The sequence below is a fragment of the Barbatula barbatula genome (assembly GCF_947034865.1).
Source record: "Barbatula barbatula genome assembly, chromosome: 11".
NCBI lineage: Eukaryota > Metazoa > Chordata > Actinopteri > Cypriniformes > Nemacheilidae > Barbatula > Barbatula barbatula.
In genome coordinates this window covers 16,663,807-16,688,354 of record NC_136774.1, presented here as the reverse complement: position 1 = coordinate 16,688,354, position 24,548 = coordinate 16,663,807, and the positions used below count along the sequence as shown (strand labels likewise).

Here is a 24,548-nt window from a genome sequence, read left to right as displayed (position 1 = left end):
GAGAGAGCTGGTTGGTGAATATTGGCTGGTATTGTCGGGAGAGGAGGGGCCTGCAATGGGCTCGAGCTTGTGCAGTGGTGCCGATCTCCACGTTTCCTATAAACCAGCAGCTTTTCCTCTCTCTCTGAAGACGCACATGTACTCGCACTGGCACCGCTCCATCGCCGCTCTCGAACGGATCTGTTGGATTATCCACCCCACCATCTGACTGAATTACTCTGAGTAGTCACTGCTTTTCTTTTTGGAAACGCATTACTACAGTTCATTCATCTCTCCACGCATAAACTGGATTACATCCCAAATCTGCTAAATAGAAGAGAAACATAAATACAAGGTTTATCAATTTCAACAGACTCTGAACTCTTTAAAAGAAGATTTCATGAGCGGTCAATCTACCTCTTCCAAATTTACGATTTCTTGCAGCATCCAAGAAACTGGACAGATGTAGGGCAAAGCAAGTGGCTCGTTCATTCTCTCGCTCACTCCAGAAGACCAGATGGAACTCTGTCTACTTCCAAAATCTGTCAGCATTTCAATAATTCTAGCATCATGTGATAAAGAGATCTATGCTTGTAAAACGACCAGCTGAGGATATCTCCAAAGACAGAGAGAGAGAGGGAGAGGCTCGTTTCTACCATGATCTGACAGGTGCACCCATTCATTTTCTGTCATGAATACGCAGCTGGAATTGCGGGAAGAAGAGATGAAGGCAGGTTTGATGTGATGTGAACGATAAACTCGGCTTTATCTGTGACTTGAGTTCAAATGACAGATGGGGTCACACCCCCCCCCACTTCATAAAAGACCTAAAATGATGGCTATTATGTAGATAAATATATGCAGGTGTCACATTCAGCATGTTGTGGTGGAATAATGTGACATTAAGCTATAAGTGCAGGCTTAGCAGAGATAGGCACAAGTTTGATTAAAGTTTAGTGTGATTATGTATAAATTCAATGTAATTGTGTGAATGTTATATTGCATAGATTAATATTAGAAGAGAAATGTATCTTCAAAACTGCACCAGCCTCAAATCTTGCTATTAAGTTAATAGCTGAATAGCAAACATGCTTTACACCATTTTTTAAAAGCATGACATGCACATTTCTGCTGAGGTCTATACTGTTGTTTTATGTAAATGAAGAGAAAGATCTCTCTTAATTGAATCTGAATCTGAATGTGAAGGATGAGATCTCTCAGGGGAATATGGGAGAGCGGAAAGTAAACATTTGTTCATTGCATCCTTCATTTAATAATTCATGTCTTAGTCGAGAATGACTTTGGAAGCCGCACCAGGGAATGTATTATAATTTGATTTTAACGCATAGTTTCTCTTTGATTATGTTAGTTAACTTTTGTGGGATCTATAATTAAATTTTGTCTAAGAAACAAGCACGCCCTGGATTTGGTGCTGTGAACATTTGGCCAACAACACATGCCCATCTGTTTAATCTAATGTTACCTGATTGACATCATCATAATTCTGTTGTACATAAAATTATACTGGCATAAAACCAATAACATTTAACCAGCCAATCGTCAAAGAGATTAAAGAAGCACAAAATCAAATGTAAAAAGATCACAGACAAATTCAAAGCTACAACCGAGCAAAGCACGCAGACTTCACAGATGACATTCCTCAACGATCAAACCTGACTTTCTCACGGTTGGACGCTGCACGCCGCTATAATCCGGGTTCCTGGATTCGACCGCAATTAAAACACAAAGAACATGAAAGGCGTTTCATGGAGTGTCAAGTCTTAACCTCTGATCTCGGGGAGGGATTACTGTGATTGGAAAGCAGGGATTGGCACCTACGCTGTGTATATCACAGAATCAAGAAGAGCAGAGCATTGAGGAATTACCCTTTCAGGAAACCATGGGCTGCAACATGTGTGTGGTGAACAGGCCAGAGGAACAGTACAGAATCATGTTTCAGGTGATGACACACACACACACAAAAAAGTTCTTATATGTTTACATTTAGAAGCATTTTTGCGAATGCGTGACTTCTGGCCCTATGTTCCCGTAAGTCATCTATACATCTTCGGTATGTAAGATGCACAGTTTTATGCCACAGTTTATGTATGTCACCCCTATGGGGGTTGTAGATCTCATGTTGTAGGTCTTATCGGACATGTTTAAAATGTATGGTTTTGAGTTAAGGTGCCGGTTAAACCAAATAATTGAATGAATTCACAGCAAAACCACAAACCCCTAAACAGCACTGAATAATACTAACCACACTCTTAAAAATGCTGGGTTATTTGGAACCCAGCTTTGGGTCAAAAAAGGATCAAACTCAACCTTTGGGTTGAATTAACTATAAAATGTTTAAACAGCCGCAGAAATAATAGGACTAAATAAACGTGAAAGACTGACAGCATGAGAAAAACACATGAAAACTGTGATGAAAATTAAATATAAAAAATGTATGCTATCACATAATAAATTATTCTTGAACTTTTCCTAAATACATGAACAAATGAAGAGTTTGGTTCCAAAATGAGATAACTCTGACTCTAATATTTTAATTATGTTAACGTATTTTTATTGTGTTTTATTTAGCTGTTTTTTTTTGTTATTATGTCTTAAATCAAAACAAAACAACTGCACAACTTGATTGATATTGATTGGAATGCACAATGAAAAAAACTTTTGAAATGTATTTATCTCATTTTGGGACCAAACTGTTGTATTGCTTAAAAGTGAATATGAATATTTTTTTGCATTATTTGTGGTTTGAAAAATATAGAGCATATCTTCGGTTATTTTGACCTGTTTTTCCCATTTTTTTTCTGCAAATACATGCAAATAAAAACAATATTTCTATTTGAAATTTGGGAGAAATATTGTTAATAGGTCACAGAATGAAACCAAAACGATACTTTTACCTTAACACATACCTATTATACATTTAAAAATCATAAAATATGATTTTGAAATGGTCTCCACATTTTTTTCTGCGACTGCGACCTAGTATAGGTTAACATACAACCCAACAGTACGGTTCATCCCTTTTTGACCCACACCCAACATTTTTTAGAATGCATTCCAACTGACATAGTGATGAGATTTTCTACAAGGACTGAGAGAGTGTTTCATGGTCAAAGGAAAAGCAATCCTTTTCATACCTCTTCCACTGGTGAGGTTTTCAAGTTTGGGTTTCTATTCTGTCATTTCTCCAACACTGTGACAGGTCATGTGACTATGATTGATAACTGGGGGATATTTATACTGCAGGAAAGTGGAGCAGAATGAGAGGAGAGCAGATTTTCTAATAATAAAACCATCAGGTGAATAAATTATCTGTGGCTAAGGCAGTGGACTCAGACAGAAAATAAAGCTAAAATCGAGCTTTGTTGAATTCAGAATCTGATCCTTTGACTATGCAAAATAAAAAAGCACGGCACGTGTTTGAACAGCTTGAGCTAATGTGGATACAGTGTAATGTCACCTTGAATTCAATTATCCAAGTCAAAATCAGACACCCTGGTAAACAAACTGACTTTTGCGAGGCTGTGGTCTAAAATAAGTAATAACCAAAGCTACAAATTAATTGTGTGATGCTAACCCATTAAAATATCTGAGTGTTCTATGTTGTTGCCAGGGTGTTGCTATGTGATTGAGTAAACATTGGGAGCTCTTTTCAGTGTGGTTCTATACGGTTGCTAGGGTGTTTCTAGGTAGTTACTGTGCCCTTACTTAAATTAGTAGAACAATGCTTAAAGCAACAACACATTTTATGTCATAACTATTTAGTTTTAAGCAGAGCCGATCCTCCCTATACACAGACTACGCAGGTTGCTTAGGGCCACTGAACCACCAGGGGGACCCCTTGAGCACCGAATCAAAAACACTATAATGTAAACAAGACGCTATTTTTATAACGTGATCAATACTTCATTTAAATTCTTCATTTATTTAAATAATTTGGTATAATAGGTCTCGGACATTGTGTAGTACGCGGAAGGTGATGACATGCACAGCATGTGATGCGATGATGCATGTTTACATATGGCTATAATAGAGCTATCCGTCTGTAGTGAAAGAACAAGAAGGCATGTGTTTTTGTACTTTTTCAAAGTCTTTTTTAGTTTAACCAAATTATGCAAGGACAGATTTACAAATTCAGTATTTATCCATTGGCATAAAGTTTGACTTTTAAAGTTCGATAGTCTGAATTTAGGGGCCGTCTCCAAAGTTACATAGGCTACAGATTAATATACACGTTTCTAACTTCAATAGTGTTTAAAGGGAATGACTTACAGTCACAAAACCAGCTATACAGTGTTCATGTGGGTGTCAGCTATTATGCCATTTAGTTAAGGTACAATCTTCCTTCTCCTGTAACATTTCAACTCCATTTAACCAAGGTCCTCTCCACAGCTTGAGTTTGCTTGAACTTGAAGTTGTTCTGAGAGCAATTTGCTTTCTCTGCCAGACCATGATGTCATGCCAGGATAGGTCGAGCTGTTTCTAATACAGGGAGGATCGCCCACTTGATCTCTTCAATCTCACTTCAATTTCCAGTTCGTCTCTCTGTCTTACCCCTCACTGCTTGAGGCTCTTGACAGATACTCTTGCTGCTTAACCAGATTCTTACTGAGACAGCGAGTCTTCTCTCTGCGAGCCTGTTTTAAATGCTGCACTATTAGTGGGGACAGCTGGAAGACACCGTAACCCTTGCCAAATCTACTGCACCAACGCTTGAAGCCTTTTGGATTTACAGCGAGAGAAGCATTTCTAATGAGTTTTGAATGACATGAAGGTGATTTTTTCATTTTGGAGTGAAATATCCCTTTAACCCAGCAATAAGCAGCAATCACGCTTAAAAGGAAAATTCTGTCATCATTTACTCTCCCTCTTGTTGTTTTAAACCTGTATGACTTTCTTTCTTCAGCAGAACACAAAAGAAGATGTTTTGAAGAATGTTGTTAACTGGCACCCATTCACTTGCATTGGTCCATACGATAGAAGTGAATGGGTGCCGGCGAGGTACGTTCAAAATATCATCTTTTGCATTCTGCGGAGAGTCATACAGGTTTAAAATGACAAAGGTGAATAAATGATGACAGAATTAACATTTTTGGGTGAAATACCCCTTTGAGAGCTGTTTTTACTATGGTAAAATGCACAGCCTCTTGCTCTTTTTGTTTCCATCCTTTCTTTTGAAGCACAAGCACACATCATGTAGACTCTTACATGCATACACGCACACATACACACTGTCTCGCGTAGTCTTTTACCAGTTTCACGCTCTATGCATGTGAGTGAGTGGCATTTTCTCTTGTTTCTGCTCTCTGGCTGGGCACACAGTAATGAAGAGCAGACAGATTCTGACAGGCTTCATCGGATGCAGGACAAGCTGCTGCAGGCTTGAATAATACCATTCGCTGGATCATATTAGCTGGCTCTGCCGAGCGTGCGGAATCGCTATCCGATCACATTCATTTGGAAGGGCCATCTTCATGGGATTCTCAGCTGTGCTAATTGCTGCTAAGCTTATTCTTATAATGGGCTTTGAATGAGCGTGGTCTGCAGAAACCGCACGTTTAGGCGTTCCAAAACGAACATTTTAGCAAATGCTTTGCCTTAAACCCCCCACGACACGTCTGATGAGTTTCTCTCTCTCTCTCTCCCTTGCTCAGGCTTTCCGGCTCTACCTAACATACCCTGTCAGATTCGTCTCTATGGGATGCCGTTGCCTAGGCAACTGAGGTCATTAAGCAAGACTTATATGTTTTCTCACTGCAACGCACAGGCACGCAATAATGATCGCAAAAAAGCACACACACGCATACTCGACCAGAAATGCCCTAAATCAAGCGTTCGTTCGAAAACGGTGATGTAAATAAACAATCCACTCAAACGGCAGATGTTAACTCCAGACGCTCCAGGAGGTCTCAACAAACATGCCGCAACATGAAAGGAAGATAGATAAGACAGTCTAGCCTGCTCGAAAAAAATAAATAAAACATTTCAGGCACAAGTAACCTTTAGTTAGATTTTCCTTTGGTTTCATGAACAACCTCTGCCCTGCCCTGGCCGGTAGCCGAGAGCAAGAGACAGAGAGAAAATGTGGGATCCTCTCCTCTAAACCTCTAAATCAAAAGAAAGAGAAATCATGAGGGGATGTGATGGAAAGATACGAGAACTGAATCTTGGGCTGTCGTGAGATCAGTGTAAATGTTGTTGACCTAGTTTTCAGAAGTGTTTAGAACCTTTGTGAAGATGTTTAGCATTTCTAATACTTTGTTTAACTGGGTCAAACAAGAAGCAAGCAGATTCTGCAACTAAAAACACCAAAAGGCCATAATCAGTCGTGATTACTATTGGGAGAATCTAGTGGGAATCTGCCCTGTTTCTTTATGATAATTAGCAGTCATAACAAACTCTCTGTAGAAATGCAACAATAAAACGCAAGGCGTCACAACACGAAGCTCATATACTTTCATGCTAATAATCACTAGAAGTATTGTCAGAGGTAATACTAGTGGCAAGGCAAAGCCATTGAGACACTTATAGATGTCTGTAATATAATTTTAAAAAACATAACATTTAGCCATATAATATATTTATATTTCCATATTGCTTGTGAATGCTTCCACAGTGAGAAGACAGGGATGGTTAAGGACTGTGCGGTTAATTGCCCAGAGAGCTTTCAGAGGCTCTCTTATTATAAATACAATTATTCCAAAGGGGCAAATGTACAGGGTGAAGGTAAATAGGGGTGTATTTGGAGTTAAAGAGATGTAATTGCTATCTGCTGCTATTGAACGAATATGCAGCATCACCCACTGAGTTCTGCTGCTCACCTAATCACATAAAATAAATTGTATCACAGTCCATTCGATACACTGTTGTGCTCCTCTGCATCTCTGGAATAACAAAAGAAAGTTTTGAATTCATCTGGGGAATGTACATTACTTATATGTACTGCTTGTGCATACTGCATACACTGTTTTCCAATATAATTTCACTCGTGTTCTCCTGGATATAATTCAAAAATGCAAATGCATCATGCACCAATACGCATTTTCCATACAAGACATAGGAGCACATAGAAAATAATTTCTGTTTATGAAGGCTATGTTTACCAATTTCTCTCTTGCTCTATCATCATTTATTTCAGAAGTCTGTGTACAAACAGCCCATTTATACGCAAACCCACCGACAGGATCAATAAAGAGCCCCACGCAATGAAAAATAAATAGGTTTCCCCTTCTTTCAGACAGTAAAAGACGTACTGTCAAACAGCATTAGTACTGAAGTGAGATTGAGTCTGGGAGGGTCAGCTGTGTCCAGCATGACTGTATTGAGAAGGATGAAAGACAGAGAGAAAGAGAAAGGGTCATTAGTTCTTTCAGTAGCATTAACCTTCTATTGATTGTGATTTATATTTTGTATACGGTGTATAAAAGGTGAAATCACATCTCATCTGTCACTTGCTAACAGCTGTTTTGAGTTGAGTTCCGAAGTCAGAAATCACTGTCAGTTACAATAACAATGCACATAAGCATAAGAGTGACTAATCAAAATCCATAAAAGCAAATATTTCACATATAATATGCACAACAGAAAGACCTCATAAAAACACAATATCCTGAACATACATTATACTGTAAACACTGCATTTCCTTTCTAAACTATACAATGTAATGTATGCTATAATGTTTTCTTTAATCTGAAACTGTGCACTTTTTTTTCAACAGAAGGGGAACACTATGCGTCCCATTGATGCAGAAGTGAAGGTGTGTATTTAGGATATGAATGAAACCACTAATTGCTTTTCTTGAGAATGTAGGAGCAATGTTCATTTTGTCATACACATAGATCGGACTGTAAATACAGTGCATGCTATAATGCACATGATTTGCATAGAAACCGTGTTTGTACAGAAAAAAAGTCAGTAACTTAATTTATGGGCTTTGCAGAGATTTAACTGACTGATTTAGTGATGCCTTCAAGACAGCTCCGATTTACGATATTTCCCAGAACCCAGAAATCATTTCTGTAATGGCGCTCTTTTAATGTTAATCAGGGGGGTAGCACAGAATCTTGGGCCCTGTGCAAAGGCAATGTGTGGGGCCCCTCCAACCTATACATCAAGTAAATTGTTATATTTATTTATAATACATAATATCATATTATAATAATTCATAATAATAGCTTAATAATATACAAATTTATTTAATCTACCTGTCGATGAGACTATCCATCATCTGCTGTGAGCGGAATCAGTGAACACAGACTTGAAAGGCTGTGGAGCGGAATGCACGGATCTCTAGCAGAGTGATAACAGAATGCTATTAGCAGGGATGTGAGTCCATTCCACTTCACTCATACAGCCTATCGTTGCATGCGTGAGGCATGTACAGGCAGACGTCTGAGGAAACTTCTCAAAATTTAGCAGAGAACAGAGAAGTTGCAAAGACAGTATAGTTGCACAATTGTAAAATTATAATAATTTCAGGAACTTCAAGGCCCCTCACATGCCATGGCCCTATGTACTCAATCACCCTTTCCCCCCCACTTGCGACGCCCCTGATGTTAATAAATGCTTGTAATGTTTTAATACTACTAAATCATTAGTAACATTAATGGTTTCATTTTATTAAATACTTTTAACGTTACTAAATCAGACGTCTGGGTTTGTGATGGGAATATCACAGACCCGAGGTGTCTTGAACGCACCGATTGATTCGTCAGAGATTCATTTTGCAGTGAATCAATGATCAAAGACGCAAACGTACATCACCATATGATGCATCGTTTTATAATACCTTTATCTTAATGGTTAATTGTGACATCTTTCCTTTGCCGTTTCTTTTACAAGTTAAATGTCGATCGCTGTCTTAATGCAAACAAATGTGATAGAGAGCTCATGCTTTTCTTACACTTTTTGTTTTTAATGTTAATATCTTATTGCTTCTTCACATATTCTCTCTTTTCTTCTCATGCCCACCCCCATTTTTACCACCTTACCATATTTTTTTGTGCTTGTGCCAATTATCATTAATTGTATGCATTATCTGCTGTCGCTTTCGGTCTTCCTCCTCCTCTCCTGTCTTCCATCTGTAGCTGAAAGGCAGAAGAACAACTCACCTGTCCCAGGACAAAGATGGGCAGCCCCGTGACCCTTTGCTGCTTCAGGTGGTACGTAAGGGTCACAGAAGGAGATTGGGCACAGCTGCTGGCACAGCTCGCCTCATGGCTATCACAGACTGCATGGACAATGGTACCCAGACTGACATCAGCTTCCAGGACTATCTGAATGGGGACAGAGGGTCTTACCCCAGCATTGAATCACCCATGCCCCCACCCTCCCATCCTCTTGCCCAGATGGTGGAGCCATACCTGCTCAATGATCTGTAAGGGAATTTACCATCCTCATGATTCTATACAGGTTCTCATTCTCAGTAGTTGAAGAAATATTACATGCTGCTGAAGAAACATCTCTTTTTTTTCTCAGCTGTTCTCTGGGACAGGAATATAATGATACAAACGACTACTTTAATGTTGCCACCCATGAAGTGGAGCAACGGGAAGAGCTGGAATATGAGGTAATGCAACGATTCTTAAACTGTAAACACATCACCACCTTAAAATTTTATAATATTGTAAACTTTCAGAGGGGAATTCTCTAAGGCTGTTTCCAACAAAGTGATTTTTCCTGAGGCCAGCATATTTTTTCAGTTGTTTGCAAAGAAACTGCCAAATAATTGACTGTGATCGTCAATATCACTTTTTATACAGCTGTCCAATTTCAGCCCAAATAAATGGTTGACACGTGGCCTAGGAAATCAATGCCCTGTTTTTTTTTTTTTGTAATAAACAGTAAAAGGAATTTAGAGTTGAAAACGTGCATGGCAGTGACATTTTTTGTCATCATTGGATAAATTACTGCTGCCACATTCACAAAAATATGGAAACAAATCTTTAATAGCAAGCAATAGCAAAACCTGTGCCTGGACAATAGAGTCTAGGGAATAAGGCACAATCTTTAATAAGACTAACATACATAGACAAGATAACGTGCGTATTTGTGTTGTAAAGAATGACTTAATTTTAATATGCATACCCCTGTGTTACACTATTGGTTAGCGAATTGGATCCTAGTTTTGGACTTAATGAATTCAACCCTTGGTGGGACTGAGTTTTTCTTTCTTAGTGCATCTTTAAAGCAGAAGGTTTATTCTCTTCCTCATTAGCAGTCTTTCTCTCTGTCTGTTTCAGGAAGTCGAGCTGTATAAGTCAAGTCAGCAAGATAAATTGGGGCTAACGGTCTGCTACCGCACAGATGATGAAGAGGACCAGGGCATCTATGTAGGGGAGGTAAGTGACGACTTGCTGTAATTGGCAGTGCTTTTAGTGTCTGACACACTATAAGGATGTAATCTCTATTCTTAGGTTAATCCAAACAGCATAGCAGCAAAAAATGGAAGAATCAGAAAGGGTGACAGAATATTGCAGGTATGGTTTTTGGTATTCTAAATTAAATCAATAGGCAGATGGACATGGTCAATATAGATTTATATCTTATTATTATTGAGTTTAATGAACAAATACATTTATTATATTATATTTATACTATTATTATATTACATGAATTATATTATATAATACAATAAACAATTCTTTCACTATGCAAAATAGTTAATCAGAATTTGTTGACGACAATGAAGTGATGTCAGGCTTCAGGCTTAGGGATTCATAGAGCTTCGTAGAGCCCGATGTGACTTTTAAAACATCCGCATAATTACTCTTGAGACAAATTACAGAAAACCAAACCTGAAGTGTCACCGTCTCAACAAGTTCTCAGTTTATTCTGGGTCTGATGTGACAGTGACGCATACCCCGCTGAGAAATGCCAACGAAACATGACCTCAAAATGTCATTGGATTATTTGATTGTGAGCTGTCACATATTGACTGTTTACTTCTTATGATAATGGTAAACAGATGCTTTGAAAACATCTGCCCCTAAAAATAAATGTAACTTTTTGAGTATTTATAAGAATTTTATTTTCAAGGATATTGAGATATTTCGCACTAGGAAATAAGTAATTCATCAACAGAACAGAAATGAGCCAACTCATTTATCATTATTTTTACTACAATTTAATGGGCGGGTGAACCTGTAAAATAACCTAATTAAGAGATACAAATACTGTAAATCTTTATCTGTCTCACATTAGATTAATGGGGTTGAAGTTCAGAACAGAGAGGAAGCTGTTGCCATTCTGACTCGCGAGAACAGCACCAACTTCTCATTACTGCTGGCTAGACCGGAGATAGAGGTAAAGACAAATACCCTACACACACACACAAGCTTAAGTGTACCATCAAGCACGCGCACGCTCTCGCTTAAAAACTGGCTTTTTGTGGAGCATGCAAAGTTAATGGACCCACTCAATCCCCCACGACAACATATCCACAAATTAATGGCTTATTTTGCTGAAGGATGGGAAACAGTTCTCCAATCACTCAACGTCTCAATCATGTGATCACTCCCGGTGACTGGCGTCAGGGATTTGTGGCAGTTCCATTAACACTGTTCCATAAGGGAGAGCAAACGAGAGAGATGCTTTACAGAACAAAAGTGCACCATTAGAAGGATGTGAAAATAGGACTTGACGGACGGTCTGAAAGAAAGATGAAACGAAGAGATTCAGGGCAGAATACACAAATAGGAGTGTTTTACATAGTAAGCTCGCTCTAACCTTCCAAGAACAAAAACAGATATGCACCCATCACGCTATGGTATACATCCAATGACAGGACGGTTTCCATTTAAGGCTTGAGCATCTATACAGTTTTTCTCTTAAATTAGCTATTTTGTTCCTGTTAAAGGGACAGTTCACCCAAAAATAAAAATTCTGCCATCATGTCTTTATGTCGCACTAAACACAAAAGAAGATATTTGGAAGAATGTTAACCAAACCGTTCTGGGGCACCATTGACTGCCAGATAGGAAACAAAACTACCATTGCAGTCAATGGTGCCCCAGACAGATTTGGTTTCCTACATTATTCTAAAAATCTTCTTTGTGTTCAACAGAACAAAGAAATGTATAGATCTGAAACAACATGAGGATTTTTTGGATGAACTGTCCCTTTAAGTTAAATGGGTGTTTTGCTAGTGCACAAGTAATGCAGTGAAATGCAGTAAAACTGGATAGCGGTGTTGAGCACTCCCGTATCCCTTAGGGGTAGTTATGTTATGTCAGAAGGAGCAAATTAACATTTAATGTAACATTTAATGAAAATTGAATAGCGTTTTGACTCTTGCACCACTAATTTAGAAACTATTTATGCTGAATATGCAGTCCCGAGATGGCACTCCCAAATTTATGACTGTGAAACTGTGTCAATTTTGCTGCAATTTCTCATGGACCGGGTGAGATATTGAAGAAACGGCCGTTGGTTATTGTGCGCAGCCGGCAAAAATCATCTATCATGAGCCCAGCCGTCAGCTAATGAATAAAACAGGGAGCTCATTTCAGCCAACGCACAGCACTAACAAGATCAGAACAAAAAGAGGCCATTTTGTACCTCTTATTCTCATCTGCAACTACCCTCCCAGCTATACAGAATGATTAATGATGGACCGAAGACTAGAAACGAGGGAGGCTGACAAATCTGGAGAGAAATAGATGCAAAGAGACAGAGATAGAAGTAGAGGAGCTGACAGTGTGTGTGCAGGGGAGAAAGATAAAAGGTTTAGTAAATCAAAAGAAGATGAAGAGAAAAGGGCAGAGATGTGCAGAGAAATGTCACAGGTTGCAGTGTTGCTGGCCATGTATGAGATACAGTCCAGTAAAATTGCAATTGATTATTGTGCAAACAACACAGGCAAACATACTCGAGGTATACACATCAATAAATCTCTATCCTTAACTACATACTGAACTACATCACCAATTATAGACTGTTGTGCATGTTGGAAAACAACTTGTATGTAAATAAATAAAAAAAATATCTTCACTTCGTGATTTTTATTTTTATTATTAGTCAGCCTTTACTGTATGTTTGTCACTGGGTTTTGAAAATATCTAACCAATAAAAAACATTGACAACACAGTATTTAATCATTTACAAAGTACCAGTGTTTTTCCATTTGATGGCACATAATATATAGTCTAGTGATCAAGTTATATATATATTACATTTATGGCTAATATTCATATATTATCCAATGGTATTCTTTTTTATATAATAGAAATTGTTTTACCTCTTAAGATGTTTTACATTACAATATGCTTTTTCAGCGTTCAAATATGGGGGTTTACTGCAGTAGATAAACAGTAGAGCCAACACTCCTTACATGTTTTATAAAGATCTCAGGGCTTTTTTATTGGAGTTACACATTAAATCATTGTTTCAACAGTGCCATCTTGTGGTGAAGCGTATAACTGCATGTCTTGTTTTTGAGATGCAGATACTAGTTTTGGACAGATTTCCCTTCTCTTCCTCTTCGTCATTGTTTCCAATATGGTTAATTGTGGGACCTACAAATTAATCTTCATATTTGTTAAATGGCCTTGAAATCCCAACTAAAGTAATTTTTTGTTATTTTAATGTAAATAACATTCTGTGAAAATATAATCTTGATATATTTACGATTGACAGAGCTAGGCTATCTGAAAAACTGAAATCATAATGAAATTATTGGTAAAAATCTAACTGCTCATTATCTCATAATTGGATTGTGAGACTTCAGTCTGGTTTTGAAAAACCTGAACCTTTCCCTCTCTCTTCTAGACTGAAACACATCTGGACCCTGAGGAGCTCGATTGTGAATTACCTGTAGGGATGAGTGTGGACAGCCTTAATACCTCCCCCCTGTCCGGCCTGTATCACATCCGCCAACAGAGAACCCAAGCGGGCATTCCTGAGGAACATCAAGACAGGCCCGTGCTCGGCCTGGCCACCCTCAGCAACAGCCAGGAGCTCGACAGTGGTGTGGGCCGAACCGACGAGAGCACAAAAAACGAAGAGTCCTCCGAGCACGATATTCTGCTGGGCGACGAGCAGACCAGCACCTCCAACACGAACGCCACCAACACGCCCGGCAGCCTGCGCAAGTTCAGACCTGGCAGGAGTGGAGGAGGGGGGAGCGAAACTCCTTCTCCTCTCTTTCCTCTCAAAGAATTGCATCTCAGTACAGACTCGCTGGACTGCGGCAGTGTGGTCGGCGGATACCTTCACGATCCCGTCAGTGGCATGATTATGCCAGGCTTAACCGAAGAGGAATGCGAGAGGTACAAGGAGCTTCTGGAAATCAAGTGTCGATATGAGAAGAGAATGAAGAAGTTGCAAGAGGAGCAGCAGAACCAAGAGGAAGATGCAGGAAAGGAAGAGGAGGTAGTCCTCGATGAGAACTGTAATGAGAGCTTAACGCCACACGAGATGGCGCTTTTGGATGAGGAGATGAGGCATCTTGAGTTCAAGTGTCGGAATATTTTGAGGGCTCAGAAGATGCAGCAGTTAAGAGAGCGCTGTTTGAAAGCATGGCTTATGGAGGAGGAAACATCTGGCAGGGCGTCTGCTGAACCACAGGGTTCTCCGTTGCACGGGTTGTCTGACATCAACGAACTGCCCGAGAAAGAGCGTTCCGACAGCACCAGCGCGTACAACACTGGAGGAGAGAGTTGCAGGAGCACACCCATGGTGAGTGAGCACCGACTTTCTGTTTCTCAGGTAGACGAGTCCACAAGTCCAATGCTTAGTAGACACAGAGATCGACACAACTGGAGTGAAAGAGGACGTGCAAGCCTCACCAGTTCATATTCACCAAACAGCTATAAGAAGTTTCAAACAAACAGTGCTATCCACCAGAAGTTCCTCTCGCTGTCACGAGAAGCGACTGTGCGTCGACTGCCAGACGGTGGCAATTCTCGGATAAGCAGCCATGACAGAAACGGCGGTCGTAGTGCAGAATCCAGTCCTTACTTCACGCGCCGTCGACATTCCAACTGCTTCACTCCAGAACAGTATCAAAGCTGTATGCACCTTGGATCATCCCTTTCAGAGAGCTGTGGGCCCTTGGAAAGAGCCGTGGATGGAGAAAGCGAGGCACCCGTAGGCAGCAGCGACCGCGAGGGCACCATCAACCATGGAAACAGCAACTTTGGTGCTCACCCCAGCCCAGTGAAGCTCTCCCTCGCCTTATCCCTGCCGACTCCCCCCGCCTCGCCACGCATGGAGTGGAAGGTAAAGATAAGAAGCGACGGGACACGTTACGTGGCCAAACGTCCCGTCCGAGACCGTCTCCTGAAGGCTCGGGCAATGAAGATACGCGAAGAGCGTAGCGGCATGACGACGGACGACGATGCTGTGAGCGAAATGAAGATGGGGCGCTACTGGAGCAAGGAAGAACGTAAACAGCAGTTGCTGAAAGCCCGCGAGCAGCGAAGACGCAGGGAGTTTATGATGCAGAGTCGCTTAGATTTTTTGCGAGATCACGGTGTGGACGTAGGCAGAGAAAGCAAACTAGAAACGAGCCAGACAACAGGGTCGATCCTGGAGCTCAGTAAGAAAAAGAGCTCTAAGAAACGCAACAGGCGCATACTGGACAGCTGGATTACCATTCAAGAGCTGCTGGCACATGGTTCTCGCTCGCCGGATGGGACGAAGGTTTATAATCCTCTTTTGTCTGTTACAACAGTCTGAAAGTTGAACAGAGGAGGAAAAATGTTGTTTCTTGAATACTTTTCAACTGACTCTTTGGTCTTCGTGTTTCTTAACATGATGCCTGCAGAACTGATGATGGTGTTCGTTTAATTTCTTTATCAATGAATGTCTCCGACTCAAAACAAGATTACCAATGTATTCAGGTCGATATAGATGATAGCATCCATCTGCTCTCATGGATTTCATGTAATTGTTAAAACGGAACAGCACATGGCTGGTTGAGAAAGACACTCAGAAGACTATGAATGTTGACTTACCATAAACAAGCACAAAGCATGGATTAAGCTGAAATAAAACATAACCATTTTAGTTAGATCTGCTCATTACAAGGAAACATGGAGAGTACAAATTGAAGTCATCACAGCTGCACAAAATACAAGCAACAATGTGATTCTCATTTGTGATTTTGTAGCATCATACTTTTGTATAATTTGTTGTGATATAGCATCCTAACTTTTAAGTGCTTAACCAGTGCAGACACAATCATGTTAAACTTCCTATTCATGGTGCTGAACATTTGTACTGCTTATTTGTGACAAACGGAAATGTAAGAAACATGAATCTGCTTTTAACCTGAATGTAAGGCAACTCTTTTCCCTGAAACTTTTTCTGGAGTGAATATTGGGAAACGTTTAAAGACCTAAACAGACCACATAACCACCAGCAAAAATGGAAGCACAAACATTGAAATCTAACCAGCTTCAACATTAAAAGTGATTGTACATTTGTATTAAAAATACAGTATACTGTTTTTAAGAACGTGGAACCTGAAATAGTTCACACAATGATGTACAGAAGAACTATTGATGTATGAAACCGAAGGACGAGTATTTACATTTCCAGCTCATTTAGGATTTGGAGTCATTTGATAAATTATTCAGATTTTGTAGAAAAATGGCCTTAAAAGTTTTCAACATCACCTTCTATTGGGGAATTTTGCATGATTTTGATTCTAATGAACTTGCCAGAAACACACAATGACTGGTGCAAATTTTCCATTTCTCAGTGTATACTATTTGCTGTATGTGACCAGAAGATTTCAGAATAATTTTACATTTATCTCTTGTTGTTAGAATGTAGAACTTTATGGTTATACTCATAATAATACCCATCGATATCAATAGTCCTAATACAAAGTGTTAAATGTGAATTATTGAGTGGTTATTTCAATTGCTGATGGTATAACTATAACATTTCAGACAAATAAAACCATTTTGTATGCTTAATATAAATCAGTCAGATTGATTGAAGAAACAGCATGCACGCACACACAATCACAAACACGCTTAGATAGACCAGAAGTCAGAAACAGAAGACAGAAGAAGACACAAAAACATTGTCTGATCTCTGAAATAATAATAAAAAGGTTTTCCAACAGCAAGAACATGTTTTATAGAATGAGAGCAATAAATTATCACATAATTTCTCTGAATGTGTGTTTTGCATTGAAACCTCATACATATATACAAATAAAATCTCATACAATTAATTCTTAAATATAGGAACTGTTCTTACACACACATACTGATACAATTTTACAATTACAATTCCTTCCAAGTCCCCCCCGAGTCCATAAAATGTAAACAATGGTTCATGTTCCCCACGCCCAGTCCCATATAGATTTCCCAGTCCAGTGCAGAGTAAATATGGCATATTTATATCAGCTAATATATACATTCAGGTTTATACAGCGTCATTCAGCTAAGTGCAGGTACACATGCAACACAGGGCACGGTGGCGCAAGACATTAGCGTGTCCACAATCCGGAACACGCATCTTTATAAAAACGACTAAATGTATTTTTTACATACATTTCTGCTGTATCTGTGTTTGAGCTCAGCATGCCCAAGCACTCAGAACTGTTAATACAAGCACAAGAGCAAAGCATTAGAGCTACAGAGAAGCTAAACCCATAGCATAGAAAAGAATGTGAAAGATAATGGCCTTCAAGATTCAGATCATGTCACAGCTTATGATTAAAGACATGGGGAAAAGCCTTAAAAAGACAGTACACTCAAAAATTAAAATACTTTCACATTTTACTAACCCTCTTGTCATTTTAAACCTGTATGAGGGTATTTCTTTATAAATCTTCCATACAGGGTTTTTGCTTAATGTCTGAGCAAAGTGGAAAGACTACCAGACTTCAAAAAAGCATTACATAGATATTACATATACCATCAAGTATAATTTATGTGCTATGTAGCAGTTCTTCTGAAGCCATATGAAGATTTTCATGTGAGAAACTGAAATTGAATTATTTATTCTAGAAAATATTGCCTTGAGAAGCTCACTTGACAGCAATGGCCACAATTACTTTCACTGTTGGAAAAGAGCAGAAATTCTGCTATAAATAACTTGTTTCAGAATTATGACAGAATTTGTATTATGAGGTAAATGATTGCTTCATGGGTTCTTCCAGCCAACGGCAATACAGGCAGATCTGAAGTACTGGAATCCAAACGATCACCTCAATAACAAGACGTGGGCCAAAAAATTTACAAAACAAAAGGCTGGGCCAAGCAGCATGGATTAATAATTTAAAAGATCTTTCTTAGCCTTGTGAGACTAAAATGTTAATATTTTATAAGTATAAAAATAACTGCCAACACAAATATCTGTAATGTAAACTGTGAACAATTCTGTGTTAATATACTGTTTATATATAGAAAATTGACTATTTTGGTTGCAGATGAAAGGAAAAAAGTAGAGTGTCTGGAGGGTGGCCGATGTTAATGATGCTTTGGATCCTAGGCACTGATGAACTTTAACTTGTGTATGTGCAAAACCAGAAACTTCAGCAAAATTTTTACATTTAAAGATGCCTTGGCAGCATCATACTGTGAATGAGTGTGTGGGTGCATATAGGTCCCCTAAACGCTTCCATATAAAAAAAATAAGTGGCCACTGACATGCAACTCAGCATCATAATATTAAAAGAGCAAGTTGCTCAAGTAAGTGTGTATGGCTTCTGGCAACAACAACGTTTACATGGATAATATATTTTTCACGAAGATAATAGTTTTACAACCTTGCTGCAAAACATTAACCTGAAATCTGCAGTCCGATTAGTTTGCTAAACATTAATCGTTCACCAAGAATCTAGCCCATGGACTTTTCTAAAAAAAGCTCTCATAAAACAACCAGCACAGCACTCCGCTTAAACATATCCATGTATCACATTAGTAGTTGCATTTACACCAAAAATAGCAAGAATTAGATGAGCAGTATTTGACATCATAGTAGTTATAAATTCACTCATAAAATCACCCCTATTCAGACGTTCTTTAAAAATTCAGTTTCTGAATAGTAACTTCTAAATATTTAACACTATTAATGCCTTGTTTTAAAGCTGTACAAAACCAAATCCAGAACTCATTTCAGGAATTGGACGGCACTCTGTCCAGTTCATCCGAAGGTGATCCAGAGAAAATATCCAGATGCATTGATCCCGAACCTCCAATGACAAACCTTTACTGTAGGCACTAAGGTTATGTGATGAATTGCCAAATATAAATTTTTCATAGATCAGATGAGATTGATTAAATAGTTACAGACAGAATACATTTACATTAAATGGGAAGTACACAAGCTGAGGTAACAGCAGAGGTGGTTCAATTGATGAAACTGATTAGTGATTGGTGGCTATTAGTCCAGACTCATTATATTTCATAATATACAGTAGTCCCAAAAGACAGCAAAACATCTACCCAAACCTTTTTACTCCTGGGTCACATTCAGTTTAACAACTGGTAACACAAATCACATCATGACATAACTGAGGTCTAAAAAGATGTTTTGCACAAGTATCCTTGTTGAAAAGATTAGCACTTCACTGTAGTGTTTTTATAACTAGCTTACCCTTAAAGCCACAATATGGAATAATTTTGTTATGAAATATCCAAAAATCACCTGCACAGTGTGATATATTTCATGCAGTTGTGTGGTTACGTTATGCAAAATGTTCCCAAGACTTTGCAAATCCTGAGAAATTTCTATTTAAAATAATGACCCGTCCCTTGTCTGCCTTGTATTTGTCGCATATCAGTGACTTAATATCCGGTGCTCCGCAATGCCCTCCATTTCCGGTTGTAGAAACTACAGCAACAAGCAAATGCGGAAGTTGTTATACAGCATCTGGGACACAGCATCTGTTGTTCTATTATTATGGATCACGATTACTTCTTTGCGAGTGAAGGAAACCTCAAAAAAGCATAAACTTAGTTTACTTTTTAAACGACTACTGTGTGACCGTAAACACGTACAATGTGTAGCATTACGCTACCAAATCAATTGACAAAGTCCAATATCATTCGCGGGCTAACGTAGCATTACATTCCACGTTTCTTGGAAGCTAATTCATTATAGTGACATGATGGCCGATCTCCATACACCTCTGGATGGTGAAAACGACATATCCCATAACTCCACTCTCCTACATAATGTCATTTAGCTTTGCCTTTTGTTGTTGTTGTTTCAAAAGTGCACCCTCTTAACAGTCCAAATGTACATATTGTGGCTTTGACCAAAGAAAATATATTTGTATGTGAACTGTCAATATATTAAATCATTTAATAAATATTTGAAATAATACATTGTTAATACTGGATATTACATAAAGAATTGCCACTTTCATATATTGGAAAAATATAATATGGAAATGTATGATTTAATCTATTGCATTACATTTTCCAGTATATTCCCACCTAGTTTTCTTTTATAAGGGTAACCATGTTTTGTTAGCGACTGGCTATGTTGGTTCACTATCACCAAACCAGCATAAACCAGCACAAAAAGTTCTTTTCAGCAAGGATTGGCTTATGAATTAATTAAAAAATCTTTTTCAAAATTTCTAAAATGTTCCTTTTTTACTGCACTGAATACATTAAATGAGGCTTTCTAAATGTTTGAACACACTGTTCCTCCACTCACAAGTCAAAAGAAAAGTCTCTAACATTCTTATTGGCATCCCCTTTAAGTGCATGCTTGTCCTTTTAACAGATGAGAAATAGGTGTGAAAATTTGAGGAATGTATCAATCGTTTTGTGATTAACCCTGGAATGATTGTCATCTGTCATGCATGAAAACTTAAAAAGACTACGAATGAAAAGTTCAGTTCAAGTCCCAGTTTCTGGTAGATTTTGCACTCATCTGTTCAGTTTGGTCCATGCTCCTTCAGTTTTTGAAGTGAAAAGGCTTACAGCACATCTTTTCACGTTATATAGTTAAATTTGGTCTCTTCAAATTCAGAATCTGAGATTGATTTACATTGGCACCCCCTTTTCTTCTTGTAAGCTCAACCTTTGGCAGAGATGCACATCCAATTCAATGTAAGCTTTCAAAAACACCTTTACTCTGCTTCACGTTTTCAACACTTTTGGCTTCTCAGAACTTCAGTCATAGATAAGATGCCGACACAGCAAGAGTGGTACGCTGTTCAGGCTAACAGGCTGGTCATGTAGCCGGCCAGGATCCCGCTCCCTTGCGACATCTTGCGGCTCTACACATGAGGAAAGCGTATGTGGAAGTAACAGAGGCTGAGTAGGGTGTGCTTCCTCTTGCCTGGGCTTCGGCTCGTCTGCGTTGGGACTCTGACCCTGCGCCCTCTTCTTCGGCTCACACCACCGTGCTGATGCGGTTGATAAGTTTGGCTTTGGAGCTGCCGCCCGTGCTGCTGTTGCTGGCTCCGCCTCCTGGGCCGCCCAGCTGGGCCCCCATGGGCCCGGGAAGCAGCGGGGCCAGCGGAGAGAGCGGGGTGAGAGGAGTGAGGGGTGTATGTGGGGAGGACGGAGGGGGTAACGGTGAGTGTGGAGGAGGGGGCGGGATGGAGGAAAGGGGCGGGTACTGTGGTACGTAGTGGGTGGCGCCCTGGGGTATGTGGCGAGCGGTGATGGCAGATGGTGCCTGAGGGGGAGGGGAGAAGATAAAGTGAGGTTGATGGGCGGAGTGATGTATTAAGGGGTGGGGACTGTGGGCGTGGCCGGGATGGCTGTGGATATGAGAGTGAACGTGGGAGTGCGGGTGGGGCTGAGAATGAGACAGGGTGAGTGGAAGCTTGCCGGAAGGACCGGGTGTACGCACGAGGCGTATGGTGTTGGGGTGTACGTGGTAGAAGCTGAATGGGCCGATGGGGGAATGGGGCGAATGTGGGGACAGAGGCGGAGGGGTGCAGGCCATGTTGCCGTAACGGGATAGCTGTATAGGCTGATGGGATAGTTGCTGCTGGAACTGGGCGTGAGAAGGAGCGGGCGGTCCGCGCCGGGGGAGGGACCCTCGTTGAAGAGTATAGTGGGTAGCGGGCAAATGGCCTGGGACGGATGCCTGCATGTGATATCGATGATGATGGTGGTACGGGGGCGGAGGCTGACCAAAGTTGTTGTGACAGTACTGGGCGTGAAGTGCTTGGATTTTGGATGGCCCACCGGGGTCTGACTGACTGAGGGCGGAGGGGGACGGAGGCGGCGGACCGCCTGTAGTAGGAGGTGGCACGGGGGCCGGGTAATGTGGCCCGGGGGGTATAAGGGGAGGTGGAGGTTTGGCACGTTTGCTGCCAAACAGGGAGCCCAGGAAGGAACCTGAATTGCTCCCTCCAGAACTGCTCCCCGGTCCCCCACCTTGATCGCCGATGCCAGGAATTCCCCCCATGTTCCCTACGGCGTTGTGAAGCTGCCCCGGCCCACCCCCCACCCCTACTCCGGGGCTCAGGATGGGGCGATGAGGCCGGTAGTCTTCCAGCCCATAGCAGCTGGGAACAGCGCTCCCCATGGGAATGCGTTGGTGTGGCTGAGGACTGTTAATGATGGATCCCTATCAGTGCACACAAACATGACAGATCAGAAATACTTTCTATTTAAAGTAGTTACTAGTAAAAAATAACAAAATAATAAAGAGACAGTATCACAATACACAAGCCACAACACAGTTCAATGCTAGTCAAAGATCGACCACAAACAAGTTAAAAAAAAGATAATTAGCAGACAAAACTTCTATAAAATTTCTAAAACAAAAGCATCCTTGTGTCAATCCCTGGTTAGGGCCTTAACTTCACCCAGGTAATCCATTAGTTAAGTAATATTAAGGGATACTTAACCCAAAAATGAAAATTCTGTCATAATTGACTCACCCTCAGATTTTTCCAAACCAGTATAAATATCGTTGTTTGCTGAACACACAGGAAGAAATTTGAAAGAATGTCAGATCTCATCCCCCATTTACAGCCATTGAAGGGAAAATAAATACTATGGGAGTCAATAGGGGATGAGATTTGACATTGTTCCAAATATCTTCCTTTTTGTTCAGCAGAACAAAGGAATTCGGAACAATCTGAGGGATTGATGACAGAATTAAAAATTTTGTGTGAACCATCCCTGTAGTTGTTGACAGTAAGTGCACACAGTGAATATTCTGGAATACATTCAGCAGGCATAGCAAAAACAGATAAATGTTTATTGTTATGGCCAAGGCTGTATTATAAAAAGACAATTCAGACCGAAGCATAAAACACACAACTGTTCATGAGACAACAACCACAAAGTCATGCAAAGCTGTTTTAACTCAGAAACATATTGGAGTCATGCTGCATGCAGTTGTTAAAGCTTCAACACAAGATCCGTCCATTTAAACGTAATCACGGGCGTTCACTACAGCAGCCTGACTTACTTCAATGGTACTATCCATAGAACCAACGCTGTTTCTACGGCCTCGCTTTCCTGTACCCAACCAACCAAGCACATCCAGGTCAGGGTCAAATGTCACAGAGAAATATACTTATTTCATGGTCGTCCCTTGATGATTAGTTTGCAAATAATGTCTTAAAACTTAAAATCGAACTCGTGCATTTATGAATCAAATACAGATACAAAAGCAAATACAAATAACGCCATTAGATGGCAGTGTTTGTCGCATAGAATCTCAGCACTCCACACCAGTGCCTAAATGTCTGTCATGATAAAACTGTTGTGGATCCATTAATATCTCCCAATGTAAATAAAATGTTCTGTTAAACTGCTAACCACGCCCAAAATGTGTATAAGAGTATGTTTAGTGGTTTTAAATTCTGAACAAAGATAATGTGAAAACAAAGGTATGTTATATCGTATTTAAATGTGTTTTACCTGTCTCAGAAAGGTCTCTCAGTGAGGAGCTAAGAGCTGTTCGTTTAAGCCCCTCCCCCGCTGTGTACGTGTCATCGAGACTGGGTCTACCCAGAGTGCCATTCACAGCCTCAGTCTTCATCCCACCGACCCCACCCACATCTCCACTGAGGAGCCCTGGACGCATCACACCTTTCTGCTTCTCCAACTCGGCTACAGAGGAGAGGAGTGGAGTTAATACTGGTACATCCGACTGTAACAATATTACTGTGACCATAAGCACATTTCTGTGATTATCTTTGCAGGACAAAATCTAGTTAGTGGTCACTTTGGCTCAGGCAAAGAATATGAAGGTTTCTTACACTCCACACGGTATTTCTCCATTTCCTGAACCTCAGCGACGCTCTCACGCAGGTCGCTGGTGAATCGTGTTCGGTCCTGCTGACTCGGTGCGTTGAACACGATCAGAACCTTCAACTCGCTGCCTGGCATTGCAGATGTCAGTCTAATACCGTGAGGGTAGTCTGGAAGAGCGGAAGAGAGAGAGAGAGTGAGATAGAGGGTAAAAGTCGGTCAATTAGACAGAATCAGATACAAAGGGGTGGGCTTTGCCTTATGTAAGTAGTTATAGATCTCTCATTCTGACAAAATCAACAGATATAAACATCAAGTCCTCTAAAAACACTCAGTAGGAAAGCCAGTGACCTTACACATTCAGTGGAAAAACACACTGCAAAATATTTTTTTATAATTCATAC

General features: G+C 40.1%; 2 protein-coding genes across 2 annotated transcripts in view; one reads left to right on the top strand and one right to left on the bottom strand.

The window, feature by feature from the left end:
* The first annotated feature begins 54 nt into the window (after positions 1-54).
* On the top strand, positions 55-16,919 carry pdzd4 (PDZ domain containing 4). Its single transcript, XM_079467006.1, has 8 exons — positions 55-1,939; positions 7,716-7,754; positions 9,085-9,374; positions 9,476-9,566; positions 10,240-10,338; positions 10,414-10,476; positions 11,201-11,302; positions 13,766-16,919. Exons 1-8 carry the CDS (start codon positions 1,880-1,882, stop codon positions 15,674-15,676), a joined length of 2,655 nt encoding a protein of 884 aa, XP_079323132.1. The 5' UTR covers positions 55-1,879; the 3' UTR covers positions 15,677-16,919.
* A 4,394-nt stretch (positions 16,920-21,313) lies between these two features.
* iqsec2a (IQ motif and Sec7 domain ArfGEF 2a) overlaps positions 21,314-24,548 on the bottom strand; it is a gene marked incomplete at both ends in the record, with an annotated part of 46,407 nt that continues 43,172 nt past the window's right edge. The window contains 4 exons of the mRNA XM_079466752.1: positions 21,314-22,504; positions 23,357-23,406; positions 23,812-24,003; positions 24,153-24,314. Of these exons, the coding sequence (XP_079322878.1) occupies positions 21,314-22,504; positions 23,357-23,406; positions 23,812-24,003; positions 24,153-24,314 (1,595 nt within the window). The remainder of the gene's footprint in view (positions 22,505-23,356; positions 23,407-23,811; positions 24,004-24,152; positions 24,315-24,548) is intronic.

What these genes read in the sequence shown, in the direction of transcription:
- pdzd4 (XM_079467006.1), top strand. Translation starts at nt 1,880, where the DNA reads ATGGGCTGCAACATGTGTGTGGTGAACAGGCCAGAGGAACAGTACAGA. An exon ending in CCATACCTGCTCAATGATCT is followed by an intron (nt 9,375 to 9,475) that starts GTAAGGGAATTT and finishes TTTTTTTCTCAG; the next exon opens with CTGTTCTCTGGGACAGGAAT. An exon ending in AGGGTGACAGAATATTGCAG is followed by an intron (nt 10,477 to 11,200) that starts GTATGGTTTTTG and finishes GTCTCACATTAG; the next exon opens with ATTAATGGGGTTGAAGTTCA.